Consider the following 12,690-nt stretch of genomic DNA (forward strand, 5'->3'; position numbering starts at 1 on the left):
CCATTTGAGAATAGGTAAAATAGCAGCTAGCTTTCTCACTATGCTGAAATCATGTGTTCATGGGTTACCCCAAACTAACCTAGTGTATAGTCTTCTCAGGTTTTGGTCAGTATTGACTTCTGAAGCAGAAGAGACATCATCAGTCACTTTAAGATATTACACCCAAAGCGAAGAGAGAGAGAGTGCCACCCTTGCATACTCATATGCAAATGAGCCATTCCTGGATGGGGGTCTTCACAGGAAGTGAAGGTTGGTTCCTCTAGCAGCTGTCAGCATGCTCTGAGAGTAGGCAAGGATTTCATGGTCAGGGGACTTCTTAATTCCTTACTGTAGAAAAGTACCCAGACACTAGTGTTTCAGGAGAAGGAAAAGGGTTAAACAGCAACAGCAATACTAAGCACATAAAGAAAGTCGAGCAGAGGATACATTTGAAAAGTACATGCCTTTTAATACCTGAGGCAAAATAAATAGGAAAGGATGGCAAAGCGCAGGGCTCTCTCTAAGTCAACACCTCTGAGCTCACATCTCACCAAGAGCCTGTTATAAAGTTTACAGAGACAGCAGGTTGACCTGCATGGACTCCCAGACTCATCTTGAGAGTCGGTTCTGTACAAAATTTAGTCTGGGGGAGTCAGTTCCATACAAAATTTAGTCTGGGGGGGTGAATGCCATTTCTCTTACAAAAAGCTTGGTGATGATCTTTCTGAAAATCTGTCCTTGGAGGATGCTTTGGCAGCGTGAGCTGCCCAGCTACTGCCAGCACTGGTTTAAACACGTGAGAAAAAGTGACTTATCCGGCTCAACTCAAACAAGGTATTCCAATGTGTGAAGTGCTTTCCATGGTTTGTTTGTTTGTTTTGTTTTGTTTTTCCCAGAGCTTCTTAACCCTAGAAACAGGAGACACAGCACGGGGTACGTGAGTGAGCTGTGCTGCAGTCACGGGTCCACACCGCTGACCACCATTCACACTGCGCGCTCGAGTGAGCACAGCGTGTAGCTCATGTAGACTTTACACAGGCTGACGTTCGCTCTTCCTGAAAATCAACCCTACCTTCCGTCTCCAAATATTAAGGGCCTCGGGCAAAAGTAAAGTAAAGGCAAAAGAGGGAAGATACCCATCCCCTTGTAATGGGAAAATAAAAGGAACCCAGAGAGGATACGCAAGGACCACCAGTCAGTATCACAACATACCCATGCCTCCCCCCACATGTATATGAAATCAAAATCTAGACACAGAGAAGCTGGGCACCCAGGGGGGGACTTCTTCTATTCATACATTCAAAAGAGCGCTGCGACCTCTACTCGTGGAGGAGTTCCTGTAGGCAGTTTGGGGATTTGAAAATCTCAGGGACCTCACTATCCAGCTTGCAAATGACCTTGTATATCGCCTTCTTCCACGAAGGGTCAACATCTTTGCCTGCGATGATGGCATTGAAAAACTCCCGTAACGTGATCTGCGCGACTTCCAGGAATCTCTCTGGAACCTGCTGGTACAAGGAGACAATGGAGTTAATCAAGTTTTCAGTTTCAAGTCTGCAGTTCTTCAAAGGAAACTGAGCTTAAGTCCACGCTCTCAGAAGGGGGCTTTAGGCGGCACCTGCATTTTCTAAAAATGGCCGGCCTCTATTCTCTTATGTGGAGTTGTTATATATAGCAGCACTGATAGAGATGGCTGCTTCACGGGTTTCAGAAGAGACTTGCACGGAGGGTCTAAGGGACCCACCAACACCAGGGCGAGACCCACATCCTCGCTGTGGACGCTGCAGTAGAGAAAGGAGACCCCACATCCTCGGGTGGGTAAGGAGGCCCATTCTAGAAGGAAGTTGCCAACCCACCTTTCAGAATTTGATTCCTCTCCCCTTTTGACTTCCAGCAGGAAAAATAATGTGTTCTCAGAACAGAACAGTATGTGTTGGGCTTCTACATACAATAAACCCTAACTTCAGTGAAGAAACTCTAAGAGCTGCTTCCTATATGTATTGGAGAACTGTTGCCTTAAATGCTCAATATACCGACTGTTTATTAAAATACTCAGAGCCATTAAGGGATAAGATAGCAACATAAAGTCCTGAGATATGAAACTTAAGGTGAACCCTGAATTACCACATTTTGCTTGGGCATTAGAATTGTTCCTTAGACAGTGGTCTGTGTACCTGATTATTGGGAAAACAGAACCCTAACAATGAGTGGTGACTGTGTTGGGCATCATGTTACATTATATGCTGAGAGCCATTCCATCCTTCCGACCTCTGTGTAAAATGTTATTATCTCAATTATACACCGAGAAAATGGAGTCATGGAGAGATCAAAAGAAGTCGCTCAGGGTCATTCTACTCCAAGATTATCATTCCCCAAATAATCTTTTTGGAGTTTCTGTTTGTCAAGCCTTTGCTTCCATAGCAATATGTATGTGAACTATCTGTCTGTCTGTACTCTCTTGTTGATTGAATAGTGTGGCTTCTGACTGTGAGAATAACACTATTCTTTAGAAGTAACTCACAGTAAAGCATGGCCCATCTGTGCCCACATCAGCACGATGGATTCATAAAATAATTACACAAAGTCATAATTTTCCCAGTACGCATTAGTGAGATTTTATTTTTACGCTAAGCTCATTTTCAGATGTATGAGGACATAAATGCATGACAGTGTGTGTGTGTGTGTGTGTGTGTGTGTGTGTGTGTGTGTGTGTGTGTGTGTAGACACATATGCCCTCACAGATATAACATGAAAGGCCTTCACTGCAGTTCAGAAGTGCCAGTTACAGAAACGGGGAGAGCGTTGTCCTATGAACACGCAGACGCTTTCCTCTCCACCTTCTCTCACCAGGTGCCACAGGCATAGGCATGTATGCATGCATGTGCGTACACTTTATGGATGGCAGGTGACATAAAGAACTAAAACAATCAGTGTCGAGTAGCAAGCCACTTGTTCTTAGGGAAATCTAGTAACTTTCTAGGGTGGCGGGGAGGGGGCTGTGGAGGGGATGGTGGTGCAAGGAGAAAAGCCTCCAACATGGACTCTAGGAAAGGGAAGGAGCCAGGCAAACGGCCCACATCTTTAATTCCAGCACTTGGATCTCTGTGAGTTCCAGGCTAGCCAGGGCTACACCGAGACCCTGTCTCAGAAATAGAGGAGCTTATTGAGCAATCGGTCCCCAACACGTTTACCTTGGCCTGTCAGGACAGAGCTGATTGGAACAACACCAAGGGCCCCCTTCTCCCTGGCTGGGCAAACACTAGTCTGCTGAGAACCCACACAGATTCCCACGGAAACACCTGCACACATGCGGATTTCCTGGAGGGAGCATGGGGTTCCCACCCAATGACAAGTCACAGCAAATGGGCCTGCCTGAGAGAGGACACGTGGCTGGGGCACAAGGTATACAGCCAAATGCTACATGAACACAGATCTGTGGTGCAAGCCGCATGTTCTCATTGGCTGCTGGCAACAGAACCTCCGTGAAAATCTGTGCTCCCTGAACAACACACTCAGAACTCTGAGAGACACAGGTGTGAACTCTAGAAAAAGTAGGCAAGCCAGAACCTCCCCCCATTCCAAGTGCTCCCCTCCCCACCCCCTTGCCAGGGGCAGGGAGAAAGGCCTTGTGGAAACTTTCAGGAGCAGGATTGTCTAGATAGCTCTACAACAGCACACACTCTGAAGGGGGAAGGGTAGCTTGGGACTTGACTGAGGACAGACGGGCTTCAGGGATTGTGACCAGTCTGACTTTCTCAGAGGCCATGAGCCTTAGCCGAATGGGGCTTGTCCTGTTTTAAACATTCATTTCTTGAGGTCAGCAGCAGTAGCTGCCCCATGACAGCTTTCGTACTGTGTTTGGCTTTTCACCGTCTTGCAACTGGTTTCAGTGTCCAAATCATAGGATATCCCTAGCTGGGGAGCCTAGGTCTTTATTCTGTGTCACCTACATGTTCCATGGCAGGCCTTTTATAATTGTTCCACAAACACTGCTGTTATTGATGAGGAGACCCTCCCTCTCTGCTCCATCCCATAATGCTTTGTAGTCTACTGATATTCTCCCTCAAGGCTTTGAGGAAAGGAAGGCTTGGGGTGAGTGAGGTCCAGTTGGCATAGTTATCTCCCTGGCCTGTATGAGGCTCTGGCCTTGAGCCTCAGCACCACTACCAAAAACAAAAAAGAAAGAAGCAAATTCACACACACACACACACACACACACACACACACACACACACAAAGATATAATTTTGAGCAACATGGATCTCAGAAATCACCATCTTATAGATGAAAAAAACTATGAGGTTTGGATGTGTGAAATCGTGAGGATATGCAAGACTAAGGTATCTTTCTGCTAAAATGTGCTGCTCTCCTTTGGGGGCTTTCCCACTGCTTATTTATTTTAAGGTTTTTTGTTTTTTGTTTTGGTTGTTGTTGTTTGGTTTTTTTGTTTTTGTTTGTTTTTGTTTGTTTGTTTGTTTTTTGTTTTTTTTTTTTTTTTTTTGGTTTGCTTTCTTTTGTTTTGTTTTTGAGGCAGGGTCTCATGAAACTCTGGCTGGCTTTGAACTCAGTATTATGTAAAAAAAGATGACCTTGAATTTGTAATCCTCCTGCCTCCACTTTCCTGGGTGCTGTGATGACAGACCTGTACTCTACCCCCACCCCCACCCCAGCCAGGCTTTAAAGCTCTCATAAAGGCAGGTTATCTAACATAAGGCAACAAATTCCTGACAAGCTACGTATCTATACCTGAGGAAATCCATTTCCAAGGAGCCCGTAACGTTAATGTAAATAGAAATGGGTTAAGAGAATCACTGGCTGCTGGTCTGGCTATTGGAACAACGGTGTCTCCTTTGTGCACAACGAAGTCGCTTGCAAATTTATAGCTCGCTCTGGGCAGTGTGCACAGAGAAGGCTGTGTGGGGCGCAGGCTTCTTGGGGATCTGCTGACACTGGAGCAGCTCATCTGTTGTTGGTGGCTCCAGTAGTAGTGTGGGGTGACAACTGCTCTTCTGAGACAGTGCCAGGGATTCCACCCACAGGTAGATCTCACCCACGGAAACGGAGCCTCCGCGCTCTCTTATGAACCTTTCTCCACCTTTGTTTACCAGTCCAAGGTAACATCATCCTGATATTTGGGGGGCCATCGGGGCTCAGGATTAGGAACATGATATTGCTCATATTTTGTGCACTTCCTCACACCTAATGGGTTTCCAATCACTAATAAACATCTGCAGAAAAGCCCTTAGTGACAAGTAATCCCTTATCTGGGTTGCTTTTAATAGAACCCAACAATCTCTACAATGAACCCTCGAGTCTCTCTCCTCAGCATCAGGTGCAACAGTCAATCAAGTCACTGGAATGCAAGACAATGCAGGCTGCTGGGGGCGGGGGAGAGGGGAGGCCAGGCCTCTGGACATGCCACAGGGAAAAACAAAAGGCTTCCAAAGTCGTTGGCAGAACCGGGAGGCTATTGTGGGAGCTGCTTGGCTGCGAGTTCTTCAGGAGAGTGGAAACTTTGCTCTGATAAAAAGGCATCCCGGCCCAGGAGCCTCACCCCAAATGGTCTTGCCTTGACATTTAGAAAATAGACTGGTGATGAGGTATTTCAATACACTGGCCACTCTGGGGGGAGATGACCACAAGCATCTACCAATTCCATCCCAATTATTTGCTCTTGCTTATCGATCAGAGTGAGCCATTGCCTTGAGGACTTCAGGAGGATGGAAGAAAGAGTTCACATCTGCTTAGTCCACAGCTGGGCAGCACACATGCAGTGGGGTGGCTGGGTGGATGTTTGGCTACTCTCTCTCTCTCTCTCTCTCTCTCTCTCTCTCTCTCTCTCTCTCTCTCTCTCTCTCCTCTCTCCTCCTCCCTCCCTCTCCCCCCCCGCCCTCTCTCTCTCTCTTCCTCTCCTCCCTCTCTCTCTCTCTCTCTCTCCCTCCCTCCCTCCCTCCCTCTCTCTCTCAACCTCTCTCTCTCTGTCTCTTTCTGACTTTCTCTCTCTCTCTCATAGGATTGAGTGGCAAAAACATCCCCCTCCTGTCTTCCTCCTCCTCTTCCCAGTTGCTTTACCTTCAAGGATGATTTGTTTTATTAAACTCTGTCCCTAGTCTCCGCAGTCCATAATGAAAGCCTGACATAGCAGGCTGCCTGCCTTCTGTGTCCTGCAGACACTCATCATAAGTGTCAGGACATACCAAGGTTAGCGGTCACTGGAAGTGTGCTCGCTGGCCCAAACCTTGCCAAACGCTCTTGGCAGCTGAATGAATGTCAGAGAATAGAGGGGGATTACAAAGGTTAAAAAGAAGACAGTCTCTCCTATTTTCTGGAGACAGAGAAGCTGATTTTATACACCTCTGAAGCATCCATCAGCTCATTCATCGGGCTCTTGTGGGGGACCATAACCCTGCCCTTTGCTCGGGTCCCCGTGGACATTGCTCCACCCTTGATCCCCGTCCCTTCAAAGACTGGACCACTGGCCTCAGCTCACCAATGGAACCATCTTTACCGAAATGGGTAGAAAACCAGCCAAGCATTGCCTCCCTCCCTGGCCCTCCCCAAGAACCACCACCCTAGGGTGACCCAACCCATCAACAGATTACAGCCTTAGCAAGGAAGATGGTTTTGACACTTTATCTTTTAAGCTAATTCCCCTCCCTCAAATTTCAACATAAAAATGGAAGGCTTGTGTAAGGATGGACATGAGTGGCTGAGAGGTGAGGAAAGGAGTGCCTTGCCTTGCATCTTGGTGAATTAGTTTGTGTGTGTGTGTTTTCTTTCTTCTTTCTTTTCCACTTTAAAAAAAAAATACTATAAAAGGGCAATAAAATGCTGACTGCAAGGAGACAATGTGAAGGAGACAAGGGTGCTGGTATTTTGGACACTCTTCATTGCTTGCCTTGGAGAGAGAGTTATTCTTGTCACAGCCCTTTTGTCTGCATCTGCTGACGGCTTGCCCGTAGCCAGCAGCATACTTTAACTGTTTTGTCACCTCCTAACATCGCATGCATCAGCTGTTGGGCTTTTGTTATGGGTATTGTAGAACTAATCCGCTGTGGCTGTTCTACTGTGCAGTAAATAAAACAGAAGCCGGCATCTCAGACTGTTCTGCATGAATATTTCAGACAGCTTTTTTACAACTCCGGGACTCACCAAAATCAAATAAATAAAAACTGGCCCCAGATGCCCACCCACCCACCCTAAGACCCTCCCCATTCACTGAAACAAAACCTCTCAAACTTAACCGCAGATGCCTCCAAGTCACCGCATTGAGGGCAAGGACTGGAGCTGGCAACAATTGCACCAACAAAGTTGAAAGAAAAGTGGTCTCAACTTCAGGACTGCTGAATTTCTATTTATGAGGGGAGTTAAACACATCTGAGGCTCAGGGCTGGCTAAGCAGCTCTGAAAATCTGCACAGCCTCTTGGGAAGTGAGGGGCCTAATTTATGCACACACATGTAAGTTTATGTTTCCATATATTTATTGCATATATATGTGTGTGTATATACACACACACACACACACACACACACACACACACACACACATATATATATATATTGCCTTGTTAAACTACTTTTATTGCTTTGCATGTGGTTTTTCCCCTTCTACTTATCTGGAAGGAGTTAGTGTACGATACATGTATTCTTGATTAATCCTAGGGCCCTTTCCAAAATCTGTAACCTGCACAGAGGTGTGGTGAGAAATCAGGCTCTATAATGTTATCCAAAACTAAATATACGTCATGAACCCTCTGTAAATATGAACACTGTCCCAAGCAGAGGCACCAAGATATTTCCCTGATGACTTCTGAATGTCTTTGGAAAGCCTCAGAAGAGAGAGGCCCTGTAACCCCCTCACATGCGCATGCCTGGCACACAAAGGTCCCATGAAAGAGACAAACACTGAAGTTCTTTCCGAGCCATTCACCCTGGTGGGCACATGATTCCTCTAAACAAACTCGCCCATCCCTGTTGTTTGTTAAGTAAATATTGATCAAGGAGAGAGCTGTCTCCGACAGCAGCCAGCACAAGCGAGGGGGGGTGGGGAGCAGCGGGGGGGCGCTTGTACTGTCGATGAGTAGACCTAGATAAACTTAGATGGTGTGGTTAGTCTTCACAGAGATTATCAGCCAGAACAGATACATTATTGCAGCTCCTCGCCTCTGTCTTGCTTACCTAACTTCTGCCAGAGGCAGAAAAGAGAAGTCATGGGGCTATGAAATACAGTCATGAGATGACAGCCATGCTTGCACTTGTGCTGTGTGGACAACCCAGACTCCCTGGCCTATCAGGAGACTGAAAGGCGCAAGATGCTAATGGTGCGTGGTGGGATCCTTTTCCAGCACCTTCTCTGTTCAGGAGATGTGCATGGGAAAGCACACCCAAGTAAGGTGGACACAGACTCCTGCTGCGAGGCATCTCTCCACAGTTAATGACCATTAGCAAAGCCTGCTTCTAAGAGATACTCTGAGGTCAGCCTGGGAGCCATTATTGGCCAAACGCAATGGTGCTTTGCATTTTATTTTGCTCACTTCATTCTTGGGACTCACGAATCTTACCTTCTGTGGTGACAGCGGCTGAGCAGAAGCACATTCTTCCTTGGGAAGGGCCAGTTCTGAGTCATCTTTAGAGAGTGGGTATGTATTAACCTTGAACGCCATGGTCTAAGAGTAAGGCGTGCTTTTCAGAGTTCTCAGCACGGGGCCAAAGGGCATGTGAATTTATTTGGAAGGCCGGGATGCTCTGCCTGTGTGCAGGAGGAAGGTGGCCTCCAGAGTTAGTGCAGGCTAAAGGGAGGTTTTTACAGCAGCTAAGGCTAGGCCTGAAACCTCTAACTCTCTGATGCTGCAGGGACATTCAACTTTCAGGCACGTTGGAGGATTCAATTAGTTTAATACCCATGTAATGTGGGGCCCCAAGAGTGAACCCATTTCCTCACTACACATTTAGCTACTTAAACATCTGAAGAATAAATACTCTTAGGAAATGTTAAAAAAAAAAAAGAAAGAAAGAAAGAAAACGAAAAACACCTGTGTTTCCTCAGTTTATGGAAAAGAACACATGGCATAATAATCTGTACCTTGTCTCCCCCCCACCACACACACACACTCCATTTTATTTTAAAACAAAGCTACGAAAGAACAATGTCCTGTTGAGCAAAATTCAGTAGCATTCTGCAAACATTAATTTAAGAAAATCAATAGAGTCAGTGAGCTACAGCCATAGTACAAGACAAACTGGCCAGAGCGCCACTTTGTCAAATAGATTTTCCTTTTTCCTGGGCTGGATAAAGACAGTTTCAAAATGGGGCAAACGTGTTGCAACCAAGGTTTGAAAAGTATGTGGCCTTCAAACAGTCTGTCTGTTCCTACTACAAAGCTGGATAAACACACTTTCGAAATGAGAAGATTGGTTCAGAATGGATTTGGTGTTCAAATTTTACACAGAATGGTAGATTTTTCTTGAGTGAAGAGATGTTAAGAGAAGGTGTGTGTGTGTGTGTGTGTGTGTGTGTGTGTGTGTGAGAGAGAGAGAGAGAGAGAGAGAGAGAGAGAGAGAGAGATGTGGGGAGAGGGAGGGAGGAAGGAGGGGGCAGAGGTGCTTTGGGAAGAGTTTTGGTTGATGTTTGACTTTTAAAAAGGAAAGGAAGAAAGGGATCTTTATTCATGTTGACCCCATGGGCAATAGGCCTTCTTGCCAAAACCCCAAAGCCAGACTCTCCAGTGAGTTGGGATCAGAGGGTTCAGCTGTGGAAGCTGCTCCCAGCCTGCATTCATCAGACAATGCCATGGCAATGTGGGAGTGCTGTGGGGGTTGAGGGACTGGCCCCCCTGGCCCCAGGAAGGGACTCAGAGCCTCACGGCTGCTCTCTCATAGGTGTGATTAGAAGGGAGGCATATGTGCTTCCCCTGCAGTGAGCTGCACTGGCCTTATGGCATCCTATTCCCAGGCAAGAGTGGTGACCTGCCCCAGCAGCCCCCATGCCTTCATCAATGCCAAAGCCTTTAGAATCCACCAGAGAGGCCATTTTGGGAAGGAGCAGTCATTGGGAGATGGCCAAGGAAGAAGGCAAGGATCAACCTTGAATGGGCAGTAAAACCCTATGAATTGGACCTTGCTGTGCAGGGTGGGGCTGGACATACCCCACCTGCACATCTTCCCACAACAGCATGGACAACAGGCGGAGAACGACCTGGGCATTTTCTTTGTTTACTTATCTGAAGTGCAGTCTCTGCCTTCTAAAGAGCAGATATTTAGAAAGCACAGAGCTCCACTAAAAAATGTTGATACCTTTAAGCTGTTGGTTACACACACCACAGAAACAGGGTCTTAGAGGGTCTTCCATAACCATGACTTCCAGTTAGTAGAAAAAAATGTCTTGCTACCTTTCCCCCCTGTTAGTAAACTGTGCATACATTTTAAACAATGTACATATCCCACTGCCAACTCCTTGGACAGATAAGGAAATAAATAAACTCATCTTTTCCATATCCTCTAAAAAGTTGGTGCTAGCAACCTGAGAGCAGAATGAAAATGTCTTTAGAAAATTTTCACACTGATTTTGTGGGTCTGAAATGCAGTCGGGGGATATACGGGACAGAGCCACTTTGTTTGCACTTGAACTGACATGTTAGGAAACCATAATTATTGCAAATTGCTGGGGCTGGGGCTATAACTTCCCTTCCTTCTAAAACTCTTCCCATGTCTCCAAAGAGTGAGTCTGAGTTAAAGCTGACAAAGGAAACCAAACGGCCAGTAAAAGCATCAGAAACTAGAATCAGGTATGTTCTTCCTTCTCCCAGAGATGTGGTACAGAACTCTGAAATCTTAGAAGTCCCTCAAAACACTCTACTGGGACTACCTGCCTGTTAGGCTGTGGAGGTAAAGGCTAGACCCGCCCACCTGTTAGGCTGTGGAGGTACAGGCTAGACCCGCCCACCTATTAGGCTGTGGAGATAAAGGCTAGACCCACCCACCTGTTAGGCTCTGGTGGTAAAGACTAGATGTGCCCACCTGTTAAGCTGTGGTGGTAAAGGCTAGACCCACCCACCTGTTAGGCTGTGGAGGTAAAGGCTAGACCCGCCCACCTGTTAGGCTGTAGAGGTAAAGGCTAGATCCACCCACCTGTTAGGCTGTGGTGGTAAAGACTAGACCTGCCCACCTGTTAAGCTGTGGTGGTAAAGGCTAGACCTGCCCATCTGTTAGGCTGTGGTGGTAAAGGCTAGACCAAGATGACTCTATCAAACGGGGGACATGCTATTCTGTAGCTCAGAAACTAGAAGGATCTCAGCTAGTTGCTATTTTCAAGAGGGAGAATGTGTCCCCCCACCAGCCCCCACAGAGGTTGGCGACCTTGATAAAGGGTGGCTCTCAGATACACAATCTTCCCTCTTACAACTGCTTAACAATAAAAAAAGCCATTCTTAGCAGGCGGCTGTCAAAAAAAAAAAAAAAAAAAAAAAAGACTAGGAGTCAGACCTGGCATGCAGGTCATACTTAGATAACTCTTGCTCTTAGCCAGATTTGAGGTCTACCAGATTTCCTAGACACCAAATGTCCAGTTGTTGTGTCCTAATTCTGTGGGCACACCAGTTGTTTTTGCAGGGAGCAGACATTGTCTCTCTGGGGTTCCTCCTGAAAGGCCCCACCATCTTTCAGATGTATGCTCCCCTGGTGTCAAGATAAGCCAGGAGTTCTTGAGGTTAGCTTTCATGACAATTACCAGCTGAGGCGGTTAAAACAAACAGAGCCAAACTTGGTGCCATTCCTCGATAGAAGATTATCCAAAACCAACATGGCCTAAATGCTCCGATATCATGTGCAGGGAGACTGGGGCACAGATAACCCACAGTGACTCCTTCTGCTGGACAATGCTCTCAGTAGCAGCTTTCCCTGCCGAAGTAAGTTCCGCTTAGGCCAATTCAACCTGCTCTATGTTCCCTGTGTTCCTGTGGGTGGAACAGTGTGCACAGGGTTCCTAGGAAGATGCTGGTAGGACGTGGGGCTCAGCAGGGCAATGCAGACAGACTTGCTGATGGTAAATACCAAAGAAAGCCCATTGGCACGGTGTGAGATCACCATGATGGGGTCTCCTGACAATAGCTGAAGATAATCTCTGGGTGGTTGCTGGGGAACGGCAGCTTATCAACCTTCATCCTATCATTTGATTTGGACTACAAGATCATTGCTCTGCCAGAAGGTGTTTGTTTATTAGTTTGTTTGTTTGTTGTTTATCTGGGGAATTCCATTGGTTGCTGCTTCATAGCTACCCTCTGCAAAACTGAAGGTGAGCTTGTGGAATTGACCTTCCACAGAGCCAACCAAACTCAGATCAAAGCTATGGGGTGGGGATGGGGGGAAGGGAGGAAGGGAGAATGTGTCTACTCCGAATACATAGCTTTTTCCTTACCATTACTACTGAACAGTGCAGTTTATGAACCAGAGCCTTGGGACTGTGATGGGAATTCTACATCACGTGGAGAAGACCTACAGTAGACAAGGGAGGTGTGCATAAGTTGTACACAAACACTGTCATTCTGTGTTGGGGACTTGAACCTCTGAGAAGAGCTGAAGCCTGCAGACAACCAACCCCATGTAGAGAGGGACCACATGTGAGCTGATGACTGAGAGGGAGCCGCCTGTGGGATTCTGATGACTCTGAAATCTCTTTGGAGAAGCCAGGAAGTGTTCCTAGGATTAACAGGGGA

At 46.6% G+C, this 12,690-nt stretch overlaps 1 protein-coding gene across 5 annotated transcripts in view; it reads right to left on the reverse strand.

The window, feature by feature from the left end:
- Positions 1-657: 657 nt before the first annotated feature.
- Positions 658-12,690, reverse strand: part of Prox1 (prospero homeobox 1) — a 47,688-nt gene continuing 35,655 nt past the window's right edge. For 4 of the 5 annotated variants that reach the window (XM_051148128.1, XM_051148127.1, XM_051148129.1 and 1 more), the window contains one exon: positions 658-1,487. In XM_051148128.1, the coding sequence (XP_051004085.1) occupies positions 1,299-1,487 (189 nt within the window). In that variant the 3' untranslated portion in view covers positions 658-1,298. The remainder of the gene's footprint in view (positions 1,488-12,690) is intronic. The other variant, XM_051148131.1, reaches the window with a different exon arrangement.

This window comes from Acomys russatus, chromosome 6, assembly GCF_903995435.1.
Source record: "Acomys russatus chromosome 6, mAcoRus1.1, whole genome shotgun sequence".
Classification (NCBI taxonomy): domain Eukaryota; kingdom Metazoa; phylum Chordata; class Mammalia; order Rodentia; family Muridae; genus Acomys; species Acomys russatus.